The sequence below is a fragment of the Copadichromis virginalis genome, linkage group LG5, assembly GCF_057382275.1.
Source record: "Copadichromis virginalis isolate Kocher_CV1m ecotype Utaka linkage group LG5, C_Virginalis_male_GT1.1, whole genome shotgun sequence".
NCBI lineage: Eukaryota > Metazoa > Chordata > Actinopteri > Cichliformes > Cichlidae > Copadichromis > Copadichromis virginalis.
The window spans coordinates 25,259,304-25,277,242 of NC_140622.1; the positions used below are offsets into that span (position 1 = coordinate 25,259,304).

At 39.9% G+C, this 17,939-nt stretch overlaps 1 protein-coding gene across 4 annotated transcripts in view; it reads left to right on the forward strand.

Annotated features, from left to right (window-relative positions):
• The window catches only part of foxj3 (forkhead box J3), a 95,575-nt gene that overhangs the window by 31,831 nt on the left and 45,805 nt on the right, over positions 1-17,939 (forward strand). For all 4 annotated transcript variants that reach the window (XM_085456974.1, XM_085456973.1, XM_085456975.1 and 1 more), the window contains one exon: positions 10,045-10,539. In XM_085456974.1, the coding sequence (XP_085313100.1) occupies positions 10,219-10,539 (321 nt within the window). In that variant the 5' untranslated portion in view covers positions 10,045-10,218. The remainder of the gene's footprint in view (positions 1-10,044; positions 10,540-17,939) is intronic.

Below are 17,939 nucleotides of genomic sequence, written 5' to 3' on the forward strand. Positions count from 1 at the left end.
CTCTTTCACTTTCCCTTGTTGTGTCTCTCTCCATCTCGTGCTCTCCCTGTCTCTCTCTCCAAACACGCCAAAGTCAGGTCAGCATTTAACAATCATTGGTGTAAATATTTATTGTGGTTTGTTTGAATCCTAGTGACATTGTTTTTAATGCTGCATTCATCACCTCTGCAGTTCTAAGGTAGCACATGCAGCAGCACAGTCATCAAGGGCCTTAATGGTTGTGTCTGTAGCTGAGCAGACACATGCTGCTGGAGTGTTAGCCGTGACGGATGCATGACTGCAGTAAAAGGGGATTAATCGCGGAAATTGCAGATAAGTGCAGGAGAGCGCTGGTCTGGTGCCTATCAACAGTCTTCTGTCTGCAAGTGGGAGTCAGAATGTGAGCAGAATAGCCTACTCTTTTCTCAGAGAGGAAATGATGAGTGATGCACAGGTATTTGAGGGGAAGTAGTTCTCGGTAGGCAACTCTGTGTTCTAGGTACGAAATAAAATGGGTTGACTGTGGTATAGCCTTATTATACAATAAAAATAATTTTTTCCTATTACAGCAAGCATTTGTCATTCTATAGAAACTTGAGAGGAAATGGCAAACTGAAAACTCATAATGGCAACGCACAGCCTGCAAAAGAAGTTAAATATTTTAATGGATTAATGCAGCTGATGACCTATTTTGTATAACTAATGTGTGTGTATATATATTTACATATTTCTAATGCTAGCCAATGACTGAATAAATTGAGATTGGTGAAAAAAAAAAAAAAAAAAAAGTTTAGGTTGCACAGTAAACTAGTCCTGCCTTGCTTTACAACTTAATCAAAGAGCCTTAACCACCTAAGACCCGAACTCTTACACGGCATGCATTTTTGATTTCTCTTTGATATTTGGGCATATTGGGGCCCGATGAATGTAAAAACAAAGAATTACCAGATTTTTTTTTTTTTTTTTGTTCGTTTTTTTTACCTGATTTTTGTTTCTAAGAAAAAATGAGAGCCACGTATGAGGATATTCGTTCAAGATTTCGATAGAACAGTAACAGTATAATGTCCTCCTAAGTGGACATCAGGCCTTTGTAGAGCAAAATTGAGTATTTTGGTCTAAATAACCGAAAATGTGATGTCCACCCACATATATGGACGCCAGGTCCTAGGAGGCTATAAAAAGAGATGTCTTCACATAGACTCTTGCTGGTAACTCACTTAGGAAGTGAGGTCAACTATCAGTAATCTTTAAAAAACATATTGAAAGTAATTTAAGTCATTCTAACTTTTGTTGACTTGTGTTGAACAAAATTCTCAATTCTAAATGTTTAAAAAATGAACGCATTTAAGATATTTTAGTAACCCTTCCTCAAACACGCTGCTGCACACAGTGTCCTGAAAATCCATAGACGTCTATGTTATACTTTGAGTAGGATCTATTATGAGGTGATGCTGCATTATCCTAAATACGTTTATTCTTGTTATACAGTAGGGATAGCAATATTTGCAAATAACAATGTTAACAAACAGACTTTTTGTTGCACAATGGACAGAGAGCAACACATTTCTACACTGATCCATAAACATCAGAGTGCAGGACGCTCCATTTGCATGCCTTCAGTTATTGAAGGTGTATACAGAACTCTCCAGAAATGCCAAACACCTTTCACGTATGTTGCATTTTGAGTGTTCCTTCACTTTGATCTACAATTTCACGTCATTTATGGTTAAGCCCTAACCGCGTTGAGGAGCCAGTCTAATGAGATTCCCCGTTAATGACTGTAATCCGAGTTCTGATGAAATGCTAACGGGAGCTGAAGTTCGTCTGTTGCTTCCAGCTGTTTCTGGAAGCCTTTCTTCTGAGTTTATTACACACTCGCAGTGCCAAACTGCATCACAAGTCATCCGTAAGCCTCTCCAAATCCAAAGAGTTCTGCCCATTTAGACGTGTGGCACAACAGCAGTAACCTCGTTAATTATGTATGAAAAATTATCCCTGACACAGAGATGGAATTGATCAGAATCTAACAGCAAATTACATTGTGATCTGCACTTCAGGCCAGCGAAGTGTGCTTTGCAAGCTACAGTTTAACACTTGTTCCATCTGTTTACTGAAGTTTATTAAAGCGTGGCTACTTGGATTACATGGCTTCAGTTATCAAAAATAATATCAAAATATAGCGAACTCTGACATAATGCATTATACATCTCTGATGTACTGTTAACACATAGGACATGATATAACACTAGTACTGGGGCTTCTTCTGTCTGTCAGAGCCATTGAAATGTTTGGATGAAACTGGGAGGAGCCTTTAGATAAAGGCAATGAGAGAGTTATGCATCTGAAAGGGGTTGTATTTTAGATGCACCTAAAGGGTCTGAAGGGAATTGACTAAGGATTTTGAAATGTAACCCCTTCAGTTCACCCCACACTCCAGTCAACATATTTAGAGTGGTCACTTTGCACCCCCCACTTAATCGCTGATTAATCGCTGATTGGTATAAACACCTATAATAATTAGTCATATTGAGCAAACGTTTTTGTAAGCTTTAATTGTAGAGAATTTGTATACCGTGTTCACCTTGTGTTATAGTATAGAGTAGGGTTGGGCGATATGACCCAAAATTCATATCTCGATATTTTTTAGCTGGATGGCAATATAAGATATATATATCTCGATATTTTTTTTTTAAAACCATAAAGTAAGAACAGAAAGACAGTTCTTAGTCAAAGCTGTGTCCCAGATGTCACACAGGCACTTTTATTAACATACAGCATAGATGTACATGAAAAAAACTACTCAAAAATAAATTGAGCATTTATTAAATAATAATGCTCCATAAATAAAAGAAAACTGTTGTTTTTGTGCATAACAAAGAGCTCACAATTGTGCAGTCAAAATGTAAACTAAAATACACTGAGCATAATAACAAAGACAGATTTCACAGCAGCTCTGTTCCCAAAAGTTCTACTGCGTGACTGACAGCCTGGAGTTTGAAATCCGCTTTGTAACCATGTGTCTTAACAGGTGCCATTTATGGTCCTTATACACACACACAAGACGGTAATATTACGTTGAAGCACAGTACGTATTACTACGCGAGGCTCCTCGGTAGCCATAATGCTCCGACAATCCATCAAGTGGTGCAGCTCTGTAGCTTACCAAAGTCGTACTAAAACATTTTTTTTTTTTGACAGATTGCTGAGCGCTGTGTACCACATTAAATCGGTTCGCGGTCAAGCACAACCAGAATTCATACATAAGGCGCGCTGTCAACTTTTGAGAAAAAGAAAGGATTTCAGGCCGTGCATGGCGTTAGCGTGGTTAGCTTGTTAGCGTGGTTAGGTCATTAACACGTTGACGCCGTCCAGCCCCACGCATGGGGCGATGCGCAGTAACTCGTTAACGGAGATTTGCCATGTCCATCTTGTCGCTGCCTGCAGGTGAAGCGATGGGGAAGGAGGGGGAGTTGTGTTTAGTGAAGGAGAGAGGCGAGGTCGAGTAACGTTGCGTAAAGACAAAAGTGGACGAAAGAGAGGCTCCACAACTATAATTATAACGTAACATAGACTATATCGATATAAAGGATATCGTCACATCTTATATCTCATATAAAAATATATCGATATTTAAAAAACAAAAAACAAAAAACGATATATCGCCCAGCGCTAGTATAGAGTCACGTATAAACATGTTTTTACTCATGCCGAGTTAAAATGACAGCTTTTGCATTGTCCTCAGTAGTTCCTGCAGTGAGCACAGACACAGTGACAGGCGCTGTTTTTTGATACACAGATACTCGAGATGCAGGTTAACACATGCATTTCTTTAGACAAGCATAATAACGGTTTTATTTTTTCTGATTCATTGACCTTGCATTTAAAAAAAAAAAAAAAAAAAAAAAAAGAGAGAGAGAGAGAGAGAAATGACGGATGACAAACCTGCTTGCTGTTTCAGTTAGTGCAGTTATTTTTGATTTGCATTGGCTATGGGGTGCATGTCAGTTCTTTAAGTGCTGCTTCCTACTGCAAATCCACAATAGCCTGTTTTTTTTTTTTGTTTGTTTGTTTGTTGTTTTTTTGCTTTTCTCTCTGGACAGGAAAAAAAAAACTGTAATTCAAATAGTATAACCTATTTAATTCACGTTTTGTTCTGCCTACTTCCCTTTCGTGTGCATGCAGCACTTCTGCTTCAGTTACTAGTTCCCTTTTTGATGAATGTCCTGTCTGTTAGTTTCATTCATTGGCACTGAGGCAATGTGTGACAAGAGCAGAGTGACCTTTTTATAGGATATTTTGTGGGTAGTTTTTCTCAAAACATTACTTCAGTTGTATTTATATAGTGCCAAATCACAACAGTGGTCAGCTCGAGAATTTATTTTATGAGGGAAAGAGACAGTATATTGCAACAGTTTGAATTCCATGCTCGTCTTTCAGGAATCATTAGTATATGTTTGCCAGTTGTTTGAAACTGAGGCTGTAATTGCTATTAAAGCTGGATACTGGACACAGATTGAACTTTTGTATTGTGCATGCAGTCCCAGGTTCAGAACTGTTAAACTAGAGTATAGGTCACAAATGTTAAGCAGAATTGTCACATAGAGATGGTTGCTCAAGGTCCCCTCTTGTGTCATATGTATTGACATATTGTATGAATATAATTATTAGCTTTATGTAAGTAAGACTATTTAATAGGCTGGTTAAGAGCTGTTGGATGAAATTGGACAAGCCAAAGCTGCCATGCAGATTTCCACTGCTGATACCCCACAACCCAAGCCTGTTGCTACTGCTATGACCTCCCATTGCATTATTAATAAATAACATATTAGAGACGAGGCACTGTGTAAAGCTTAAATATAAATGCAATAAAATAACCAAGATTTCGTTTTGTCGTTTCACTGAAGCTTACTGTGTAGTTAGCCAAGCTCTGAGCTGTAATGCACAGTTAAGTTTTTTTTTTTTTTTTTTTTGTAAACGGAGCGCTCATTTTGTGGTGGTTGTAAATGCTTTTGTGTAAGTATAGGTTCAGGAATGGTTGTTTCGAAATGGCTCTTGTAATGTTTAGATGTTATCTGATGCAAATCAGCCATGTGCTCATGTAGCTTATGCTAATTAGCCATAAGGAGCTATGGTAATTAATACCTAGTTAAAAGCAGCTGTGTAAGTGCCAAAGTAAAGAGTGAACTGGAAACACACCCAAACATTTGGAGGTTTTATTCTTCACGATCCAGTAAAAATCTACGCCGATTGGGTCATACCACATCTTAAACATTGCTGTTTGGAAGTCTTTCAGAAGGCTGCAGTGAGATGTGATTGTGGTTCAGAGTTCAAAGATTGCATATTTTCATACCCTCGCATCCGACCATTTGCTGCATAACGTGGTTAAGTATGAAACTGTCTATTTTGGAAAGATACAGTGTATCCCTACCTCCGATGTCACAGAAGAAGGTTCCAGACATTGTTTAGCCATCTCAGGAAACACTCTGTACGTACACGCCTGTAATGATGTTAGTATACTTCATGCAGACGTTCACCCATTCATCAACCCTCCTCGCTTTCTAAATTGCGATTAAAGACATGCTTACTGTCACTGTAAAAAATGTTTGAAGTCATTTAAGTGTCATACACAGTATTAATATCACAGCTGAAATATTAATTTCTCTCTGGGCCATGCATTGTTGTGGGGGTACTAAAATTTTAAGTGCTTGCTAAGTGCAGGCATGAATTTTGCAATAGTGGTGACGGGAGTACAGCACTGATTTTATGACGCAGTTGCTGACTGGTGGCTCGGTACATGCTTGCCTAACACGAGTTGACGTAATCTGCTGTGTTACGTTGAGTAATCCCTGGTCGTTACTCAGCTTGTTGCCTCGTTGGGGATTCTTGAATAAAAGATATCTTGGCATATGTATTATAGCCATGCTGTCAGTTTGATTGAGCCACTTCAAACTTAGTAGCTGAGACACCAAACACAATCACTGATTTGCTGTCAGTGCTCTGCTGGCAGCAGGACTGTTGATAAGTCCTGTCAAGAAGTTGGTAAATTAAGATGTTTCAAATACGCCTTCATTTTTTCGTTCAGAACTAAATCTGCCATTAATCCCTGGAGGATAAAGAAATGTTGAGTCTTGAATAGAGAATAGATTTGACTGTCCATTTCTCCCTCTCAGCACTCAAAAAATACTCTTGGCACGCCATTCTAAAAACAAATTAAAGTGGAGAGAGGGAGAAAGATGTTTTTCTTTTTTCTTTTTTTTTGTTGGCGATGACAGTGACGGAACCTCATTTTCCTACAGCTAGATCAAAGTGTCTCCATGTGTGTGGCATTGCAGCCTTTTCCCTTTGGCACCTAATGATACAGCCTGAACTCAAAGACCCCTTGGATGCAGACCATTTCCACTTTCTGCTCTGTACCAGGCCTGATGTCATCTAGGTTGTGCCCTTCAAGCTCACCCCCACCGTTCCATGTCCTCTGGCTTTTCTCGTCTTCCCCGCCTCCTCTGCCCACCCCCAAATCTGTTGGTGTATGTAATCAGACAGCCCTCTGTGATGCAGCAGTGGGCTCGGGCACATCCCTGCATTGACTGTCCCACTGCTTGGATAATGAAGGCAGCTGGGAGGCCGTCTTACTGCCTCCTTGTGTTGCGCTTCATCATTCCTGCCACAGCACAAGGTTTTCTAATTAAGTCACCATCTTGGCCCTGCAGATTATGTAGCAGCTGGATCATTAGCGTGGAGGGTCAAATGGCATGTGTCTCCATGTATCGGGCGGAGCACTTTTCATCAACCCTTGTCTCAGTCACCTCACCTCTGCTGGCCAACAGAAGGCTCAGCCTGCTTCCTCCTTGCATGCCCCCTTTATGCTCAGTATTTTGTGAAAACATTACACATAAGTCTCTCTCTTTTTTTCTCTTTTCTTTTAACTCTCTTCTGCTTTTCTGATGGCAACATGCTGTATTTAATAATGCAGGAGGGGCAGACTTTTAGAAATACTTGTACAAAAACACTGATGTATAAGCATGGCTTATTGCCTGACATTTTGTCAACTTTTATTTTGTAGTTGACTTCAGTGTGTGTTTTACTCTGTCTTGGTCCCCTGAAGGTTCTTATCTATATTGAATATTAAGACATGGTCATGTTATCTTGCAACTACTTAGAAATGGGCTAAAAGGACCTATTTGTAGCATTTATGCACCTACAGGACCTTATGACAGCATTGTATCGTAATTTCACATCAGTAACAACAAGTTGAAACCAACAAAACTTTCAGTGACGTATTGTGACGTCAGCATGTTGCATAGCAACAGACTCAAATCAAAGGCCAAACAATACTGTCGCTTGGGCATGTTCTGACAGTCTAAACTAAGTGACAGACTGTAACCTGGGGTTAGTTTCTTTTAATGTAGGCAAAGTATTTCATATTAAATCTTGATTATTTGTGTTGAACAAGCTCTAAACAGTTAGTCAAATAGTGGATCAACAATAAAACAGTGAGAAATTAATTACTTAAAAAATTTTTTATAAGACAAATTGTCGGATATTATAGTTATACCTTGTCATTCATGTGTGCTTTGTGCCTTTTTCAGAACATCTGTGATAGGACAAAAGCATGACACAAGATTAAAGCTAAGTGTGCTGGCCCAGGAGTTAATCAGTCGAGGAAATGCTCCGCAGATTGATTGATTAAAATAATAGTTGCAACCCTACTTAACAGTGTGAACATCAATTAAATGGGCTATTGACTGAACTGAGATCAGTTTAAGAGTACCACATAGTATCTCAAAATGGACGCTGTACTGGCTGCACTTTCAGAGACTGCACGACACTGATGTAAAATCTGTACCGGAGGCCTGTACGGTGTATAATGTGTAGATTAATTTTAAAATCTAATTAGTTTTGTATTTCAGTGGGCTTCTACTCATAGAGGGAAAATTACTGTCAGCAGCCCTGTGAGTCACCTTCAGTTCAGTTACAGGGTGGAGATGCCTTGTATTTATTTGTATGATGAGGAAGAGTTATTCACCATTAGTCTGACTCACCTGTCAGTATAGTCAGTCAGCAAGCCTCTTCATTTATCAGTCTGCTCATGACTGCAGAGGATGGGGGAGAAGTTTCAGTTCTCCTGTGTTGTCCGTGAACAGCCATGATGTAAGTGCTAATGAAGAATAAAAACAACAGATTCAAAATATGTTTGAGTTTCATAAGGCTTGTCTGAACAGCTTGATTTTGATCCATTACCACAGATTCTCGAGGTAACAATATCAAGGAGGGAATCAAGTATCAAAACATCTTTCTAAACTTTTCATTTTCCAGCAGAAAGTGTTTCTATGTTTTCCTTCATGCTCTGTATGTTACAAACGCCCAGAGTTTGGGTACACATAGCGTGTGTATGGGGGGGGGGGGGGGGGCTCAAACATAAAAGTAGTTTTTGAAACATTCTGGCATAAATTCAAGGTAACCATAGCTACTTTTCTCTGTCAGATCCATCTTTCTTAGCCCTGAAAATGGGAGTTTTTGATACTCGGAGCATCCTTTATAGGAATTATATCAGTTTAATAGCAGGCAAGAAATGGAATGAATAAAATATTTTAATGCATTTTGTTCAGAAAAACTTGGATTAGAAACTTAACAGCAGCTGATGAAACCTGACCCTGATTATACTAAGGGAAGATTTAAGACCACTGCGCCAATCCATTAATGATCTCCCGCAGCCGGTTTTGGTTTTTCCTTTCTCCGAATTCTGTTTGGATGTGTGGAAATGCCTTCATCATCTGCTCTGCCTGTCTGGACTGATAGCAGATATTGAATTGGCTGCTGGGCACTAGCTAACCCCTACTGTGAGAGATCAATTGAAAGGGACAGCCATATACTGCTTCTCACAAACTGCCGGCCAATTTGGGAATTTCGTACTCTTCCTGATGCATTTCAGATGGTAAGCAGAGCAGCATATAAATTATGTTTTTTGTGTCTGTCTTGCCATGTTTTTTGACTTGCTCATTAAGTAAACGGATATAAAACAAATCTGAGATTTTAAAAGTTCGATGTCAGTAATGGAGTAGATATTTTTAATACTTGTAAAACTGCATTCAGACAAACCGAGGTTCCTTTTTTGTAGCATGTTTTAATAAAAATAATTATTAGTATAACAAGTAAAATTTATTAGTTGTATTTAGCAAAAATACTCATTATTCTCAAATGTGCTTAAAAAGTTTGAAAAATCTGGTTCAGTGGCATCACAAGGGTACACAAACACTATTTTTGAAAGATATTTGACCTGTTAAGTGTTGTCAAGACTGTGTTATTTCCAGCCTGACATGCACTCAAACTCTCACATGCTCTCTCACACTAACAAACACACTTGTGTGAGTGTGCTTAGTCAAGAGAAAAATCCCACAACTCTGTGAGGAGTCCTCATTCTCCCCTCAGCCTGATTGCATTTTCATTCTCACTCACTCACACTCACACACACACACACACACACACACACACACACACACACACACACACACACACACACACACACACACGTACGTACGTCCTTTAACCTATCTTGGTAACTTTAGGCTTTTCTCTGCCCCCCTATTTTAAGACGCAGAGGGCAGTGTGCCGAGAGGGACAGCGAGACAGGCTGTTACGGGCGGCGAAACAGTTTGCAAGATGACACTAGCTGGCTTGTTTACAGCAGAGGGTCGATTTGAGGGGGAAGGGGTGGTGGGGAAGGAGGCAGGCAGGAAAAATAGAGAGGGGGTTTACTACCCTCAAGAGAGTCGGAATTCCTCCTGAGCCATTCCCCCATTTGGCTGGCAGTTGTGAAAACAATTGCCTGGCATTTACTCTCTCTGTGCAGATGGAGTCCCAGCTATGAGTCAGCTTTCAGAGCAGCAAGTGGTGGAGAAAGTGGTTGGCTTGTGATCTACTGCACAGCAAATATAAGCATGCTTTATAAACACGCCTGGTTTTTGATATTGGAGCTGTTTCCTTCTCTACATTCCCAACGTTTAATTTCTCCTTATCACACAGGCTGGTTGACTTATTTAAGCATGTCTCTTTGCTGTTTCTCTACAGCTGATCTCCAGAAGATGGTATGCTGATGTCCTGAGCTGAGGGAGCCTTAACTTCATTCCCCACTCGCCTTTGTTATTCCACACCTGGTCTGCTCTCCATCAGTCACCAACACCAACAGCTACCACCAACACCTTCACATTTTCCCCACCCCCTTTTGTCCAGCCGGTCGTCACCATGACGTCGGAGCTGGAAAGCAGCCTGACCTCCATGGATTGGCTCCCTCAGCTAACCATGCAGGCGGCCATTCGCAAGGCTGATGCCCAGAATGCCCACGGGCCCGGCATGGGAAAGAAGAGCGCCCTGCTCGATCCCAACACCACGCTGGACCAGGAGGAGGTGCAGCAGCACAAGGATGGCAAGCCGCCCTACAGCTACGCCAGCCTTATCACGTTTGCTATCAACAGCTCGCCAAAGAAGAAGATGACACTGAGCGAGATCTACCAGTGGATCTGTGATAACTTTCCCTACTACAGGGAGGCGGGCAGTGGCTGGAAGGTGAGGAAAAAGAAATCTTGACTATTAATTCTATGGAGATGAGGAAATGCAATAATAATTTTGCATTTAGTTGGGCTTTTCATGCTTTGACTGCCATGTTTTATTTGTTTTCTATTTTTTTGAAAAGCAAATGCTAAGGCAAAACGAGCTGTTCAGACCTGTACATTATTACATTTAGAAAAACCACCAAGGTTATCCTTTAACAGACATCTGATATCCAGAATATTGAATATTATCGTTGTTGCTCTTTTAAAATTCATTTGGCTGTGCGTTTGGTTAGATTCTCCTTTGACCTTACGTTTTTGAGATGAGCTGCTGACAACATTCGTCGAAGAAATTCTTTGACTTAAATTGTAGTTTGGTGGGATCTGGATGTCTTAAACAAAGTGAGATTCTGTTGGTAATCACCATTGTCACTTCTGAGAAAGCTTGGAGAGAAACTACGAGTGTGCCAAATCACACTAAGTGCCTCAGTCCTCCGAATGAAAAATGGTGCAGCCCTGAGAGAACCATATGAAGTGTAAAACCCTGGATTAATATTCAGGGAAGTGGCCCCTATCTGTGCGAACACAGACTAAATAGCCCATTCATGGGTGGTATTATTCATTGCAGATGCCTTGATAGGAGAAGGCCATTATGCAGAAGGAGAGAGCCAGTGCTGTGTCATCATCTCAAGGAGCCCATGATATACCGAGATGAAGCTATGCTGATTGCCTTTTAAAGGGCCCAGATGGAAATTGATATTAGAATGAGTTTTCCAATCAGTCGACGTTTATTGGAAATAGAATCTTAGGCACTGCTTTATTGCAGTCAGACAAGATGTATGAAGCCCATTTCCTGGGGCGACAAGATCTGGCATGTGTACAGGCTGCACTGAGGTGTGTGTGTGAGGGGGAGATGAGAAAGCATGTGTTATTATAAATGGATTGATTTTAGCTTTTGTGGCAAGGCCCCTTTTGTAAGGAAATGAATTGTTTTATTTTGCAGCCTTTGTTTCCTCTTTTACCTTCATCATCCCTTATTTAGTTGTCAGTAACACAGCAGCATATGTGCCGTCAGACTGCATGTGTTCCTGCATTGAGTTACAGGCATTTTCAGCTCTGCATTTTGTATACCACCTACCTCCGTGTGCAATGAAATGTTAAATTCATTGCCAAATGATTTTTCGCCAGACGCTGGTATAAGGCTAGAGGAGCGTTTTTCACCGCCTTTGTTTTTGGATTGTGAGGAAATCCAGTTGCAGAACATGTTGCAATCATTGGATAGACTGTACCTACTGAGATACTTTAAATGCTGCTTTCTTATTCAGAGCAGCCATGAGTAGATGATAATTTAGGTGGGTTGTAGTGGACTTGGTGAACTCCTACATATCCACAGACTTTACTGCTCAGAAATGTGAGGGTGTGACAGACTAGCCCAACTAAAATAACTGTAGATAAGACATAGCATGTAGTTGACACTTATCCCAAGCACTGTGAATACACACACTTTTTATACATTTTAGAGTGGGTGGCCTCAGTGGGAATCAAACTGATGCTGCTGGCAGGGTTGACGCTTTGGTCTTCCCACTGAGTTACAGTTCCACTGTAGTTACAGCAGAAAAGAAGAAATTATATTAAATTACCCAAGTGTTTTGCTGCTAATGTGTCTTTTGGTTCTTATGTTGTGAAGCGTGGCTTTTTCCAACAGTCAGTAAGAACAGGACGTTATGTAAACTTGTTGCAAAAAGCCTACACTCTAAATAAGTAGAAGTAGCATTAAGGATGTGTATGTGGCTTCATTTGTAGCTGATACCAATGTTTAATTTATTTCAAAACTTCAAACTGTGTATCATATTAATGGTTTAGATGAGGGGTATAGTAGAAACGTGTAATGACGCTGTCGTGATATGCTGTCTGCTATGATGATGCTTATCACGATGCAGACACTCTGCAATACAGTACAAGGCAAGCACCCACCATTGCTTTAATTTTTAAAGAAAAAATATCCCTACATGTGGTCTTTAGGTGTTTATTTGTTGCAGCGTGGTGTCAGCATGTGTATTGTTATTATCTAATCACACTAATCTGGCAACAAATATGATTAACTCTGATTTGGTTTCACCAGTGGTCAAAAATTACACCCCTCTGATTTTCATCTTCTTCTCTTCAAGTTGGGTGTTTTTGCCTTCACTTTACCCTCATTCATTTCATAACTGCTGCCATAAACAGTCATAGAGTAGTGACCCTGCTTAAATAATTTGAAGATCTGTTTTAATGCATTTTCTATTAAAATGTAATGAATTGGCATCAGTGTATTGATAACTATTTTTTTTCCCACGAATTGTATAAACATTTTTTTTTTTTTTTTTTTTAAAGGGTACAAATTCAACATGCCAAACGGAAGATTTATTCTAATGTGTTAAATCTACATCTTGGGTATATCTTAACCTCAAATCCCTCTGAAACTGTACGCTCTAACCCAACTAGCACCTCCTTGTAAAAGGAACCACAATTCACTATTCAGATTGGCCTTTTCAAGACTGTTGATGCCTTCTGTGCATTTCTGGCTACTTTTCTGTTGCAAAATTTGAATTTGTCAGTGAGAGAATAACCATCATCACCTCAGTATAAGAAATAATAATCATAGCCTCAATATAAGGACTCATAGATTTCAGCAAATTCCTGGAGGGAGATTGACAACACCATCAGAATGGATGTGAGAGAATGTACAAAGAAGTGGACAATTATGCTTACCTCCAAGGAGGGAAAAAATGGACCGCAACAAAGAGTTAGGGACCCAGGAGGGGGAAAAAAGCCCCAGCATTTAGTTTCTATCGTGGCTAGCTCTGCATATAAAGCACCAGGAGACAACCCCAAGTCGATTAAAATATAAAACACTGTGCAAAAGTATGAATGCTGGTAACAGTGCCGGATGCTTAAGTGGGTTACGTTGTAAGCTCTACAAAGATTCACCACAGAAATCTAAATCATAACGCTAGAGTCACACTAGGACAAACGGTGGTTGGAGACTGCAGCAAACCTAAAAATACTGCAACCGTGTGCAATGCGATCTCATTCCCTTTGAAATGGTTGCTTTCAAGATGGGAACCTGGTCGTACTTGCAGTCAGTTGCAGTCTTTAAAACGACTTCAATGCCTCAAGATGCAAACAAACGGTAATAAGACCGAGTCATCTGTAATCGGTCTATTGCCAGTTTTCGATTGAATGTAGTAAAGATGGCAATCATATGCAGTTTAACCATCTTGCAAGTCTGTTGTATACACACAGTCTGTTGCTTGCATTCAGAGTTGAGCCAGTACCTCATAGAGAAATTCAGAAACGGTAATTGCAGTTGATATGAGTAAGACCACAATTGTTTGGAGACCAGTTGCCAGGCAGCAGGCAACCAGTGCAATCACTATGTGATCCAAAGTGGTTGCCTAGATGATGAGTGTGTTGCTCAGTTAAGGACAGCTAGTCGGTTGTTGCAACTACTTGCAGTTAGTCGCATAATGTGAAAACAATTCAAACCCTGTACGCTAAGGTTAACATTTTATTTTTACTCCAATGTGACTGAGCGATAACACGCAGCTGATCTGATGCAACAGTGTTTCTGGACTTTTGTTTTTTCTTGCTGCAAGTAGGGATGGGTACCGGTATCGGTTCTGACATAAACGGTAGTAACCAGACCGAAAAGCAGCGCACATTTCGGTGCTTTATTTCAGTGCTTTTTTTCCCTGAGACGTCATACACTTTGGATTCTAGCCAATCATTTTACCTTTCCGAGGATAGTAGGCAGGCCCAGGTATGTACGTTCTTTTAGAGCAGAGCTACAGAATAAAAAGTCTGGCTGTACTTCACAGCAAAAGATGCAAACTCAGCAGCCTGCAACAAGTGCTTTAAGCTGATACTGTGCAAAGGAGGTAACACCTCAAATCTGATGAAACACCTGGCGACGCATAGTAGGGCTGAACGATTATGGAAAATAATCTAATTGCGATTTTTTTTTTGCCCCAATATTGCGATTGCGATGCGATATGCGATTATTTTTTAAGGTCTTTGTCTTCTGTATTATTAAACAAAGACAAGCAATACATCATATAGTATGGCCAATACTATATTACATTAATTTTAAACTGTTCTTTCCTGGAAGACAGACCTCTGTTATGATGACATGAGGTGATGCATGAATTGATGACTGACATTTTTATTTAACTTCTTCAATCACAACAGTATATTTGAACATACACAATAGTTTATTTTTAGCTTACAAACATCTGAGCATAAAGTGCTGGCAAGGAACCCTGGTGTAAACATTAAAATGAAAGTCAGTACAATGTGCAGATTGCAGAAATATACATAAACAAAATCAGTGGCTTTACCACACTCAGTTTTTCGACATCTGTGAACTACTAGACAGTCATTCAATTAAAAAATAATATTAAATAAATAAAACTAATAAATAAAAAATACACACATCTTACTGATCTCTGCAGTCAGTAACATTACACATAAAGTGCAAACATAATAGCAATTGTATAAACACACACACAAACACGCCTTTAAAATTTAAAGGCGTGAAATTGGACGGTCTAGCCTTCTGAATCAGAAGGCTAGTTCTGATTAGCGTCACCGCTGTCTCGGTGGAGTTTAATAAACTCGGCCGTCTGCTTCTTGCTATCTAAAATATAACCAGACACTGGCGTAAATTCTCGACTGTCTCATACTTCTGTTTAATGAGTTTTCTGTTTGACGTTTAGTCAGCTGTGTGAAAACCAAGGAGGAACCCACCCGGGGGATTAATAAAGTTTTATTTTATCTAATCTAATAACTTTAATCTCAGCCAAACCGATTTACTCACGAACAAACAAAACACTGAAAAAAGCCCAACAATAACATTTTTAGGTTGTCTAAGTGACTTATATATCACGTTTAACCCGAGCAGCGAAACTCCGCGGTGATCTGAAAATTATGTGCCGGGAGTTGTGCCGTTCTCGGCCGCATCAGTAACCCTCGAGCTCCCGGCTAGCTGTCGAGCTGGTGGGTAGCAGACGCCTCTGAAAACGTCGAAGCACTTTTGCAAATATGGGATATCTTGATAAACCGAGCAGATATTTGATGTTTACACAACTACTTTCTCGCCTGAAAATATGTTAAAAGTTTATTTTGTGACCCAGAAAGATTAGTATGAGTAATTTTAAAACTTAGTAGCGGCCGCCATTGTTGGAAACTGGAGTTTGGCTGGGCCGCGCTATGAATTCTGGGATATGGTAGTAATTTGGACAGCCTTCGGCACGTCGCTGTGATGTAATCGGTCTACAAATGCGGCCTCAGGAGGATGCAGCCAATGAATTTGGACATGTCCAGAGTATAATCGCAGCCTTTGCGGTTAGAAAATTGCACTTGATCATGTCGCGATATTATTGCAAATGCGATATATCGTTCAGCCCTAACGCATAGCGTTTTTTTAAAAGCCGAGAAATGCACAGTATTTCATAGCTTGCTGTGAGACCTCACACCGTGCACATCTACTGCGGGAGTGGTGCCTGTTATCGGACCCGGAGTTAGCAACATCATCCAAGAACCCGAAGAGGAGAGTCGTGGCCCCTAGCCCTGCCAGTGTAGCAGAAATGATGACGGATGATGATGATGGCAGCAGCAGCCGTTCTTCTCTGGGCGAGTAGCTTAATGTTGTTCGTGTGTAATTTACGTTGAGTAGGCTAACCACGTTATTAAATTAATGCACTAAAGGTGAACTAGCAAACATCATCGTAGTTACATGTGGCTGTCTTCTTGTTTGATGGCAGGTACTCCCTTCACCCTGGCCAAAAAGGCTAAAATGACCAAAGAAAAAGTGGGAAACAGTTAAACATGAGAGGTTTTTGGACAAGAGTGTTTTTTCCATTGATTAAGCACTGCTTCCAGCCAAGAGTGATACCATATATGCTCTATAGCTGCAGAAAAGGCACACATTGTTTTCTTTTTACAAAAAAACAGCTAAACATGAGAGGTTTTTGGACAAAGTATGTGTTCTCCATTCTTTAAGCACCGGTTCGAGCACCATTTAAGCACCGGCACCGTTTCAAAAGTACCGATTTGGTACTGGTATCAGATAAAACCTAAACGATACCCATCCCTAGCTGCAAGTGCCGGTTTATTACCAATTTGGGAGTGAATTTATTCAGTTCTCCAATTTCGATAATGGGAAGCAAACATGCAACTTCAAACAGTTGACCTTATATTCAAAATTGTCCTTTGTGGGAGTGATTGTGCTTATGTTAGGAAAGGCAATTTTAGTGCACAAAAAAAGTAGAATTTGTAAATGTTCATATGCTACATGAGTATTGTGTAATTTAAAAAAATGAATTTTGAATTTGAAACAAAAGTGTATAAATCATAAATTTCAGAAGACTCTTCACTTTTGACTAGCATTTTGCATTTTTATGTCTCAGTTACTACGTTTAGATTTTCAAAAATATGAGGGCACTTGTTAGATTTTAGCTTCTTTTTAAAAAAAAATATACTCAAAACCACAGTGTGCTATCTTGAAGTTGTTGGAATGAAAAGTGCTTCTTTCAGAGTTGAGTTTAAAATAGATTTGACGTAACTGCAATGATGTCTTCGATATGAGAGCAAGTTACTGAATTAGTCAGCGCTGGTGACGATTGACGCTCTTCAGGCGCTTTCTAGTTTGGTAAAGGTTTGCATAGATCGACAGATTCTGGCCTAAATGTGGGCTGCAACTGTAGAAATACCCCTCACATTTAAAAGTGTGAAAAACCACATCACTCTAACCAGGATGCTGTACAGCGCAGGAAACGCTGAAAAAGCGGTTTTAAGATGTGCTCATAGGCTGGAGCCTGCGTCACAAATTTTTTTTTTTCCCCTCAGTTCTTGTTAATAAGGTGTTTTCCCTGTCATAGATTTTCTGAGAATCTAAACAACAAGAATAATGCACATGGAATATGTATAAATCTCTCATTGCATAAGACATTTGAATGAAATCCAATATAACTGTTTCCGTGCCCGGGGCATTTGAACAAGCTCCAGTAGCCTTAGGTTTGTTTCTAATGTTTTTGTGCTTGGAGAATTTTCACATCCCATCACACAAATGATATTTTCATCCAAGCCTGTGCAAAAGCCTTGGGAAAGGTTCCTCTCCCAATCACCAGGAGGTCACTTGTAGCTTTTACGCTTGTAAAGGTTTTTTTTTCTCCCTTTAAAATCCAAGCAGATACTCAAAAGATTTGGAAGTAACAAAACGGCTAATTGAAATTGTATAATTCTGTAATATGCTTGCAATTCTCCCTGCACTGTGACCGTTATGATATGAATCCACCTATAGTGTGACTGAGTATGTTTGTGTGTGTAATTAGTTGGAAGCAAGCATGCTGGGGTGGGGTGAATGTAGGTCGGATG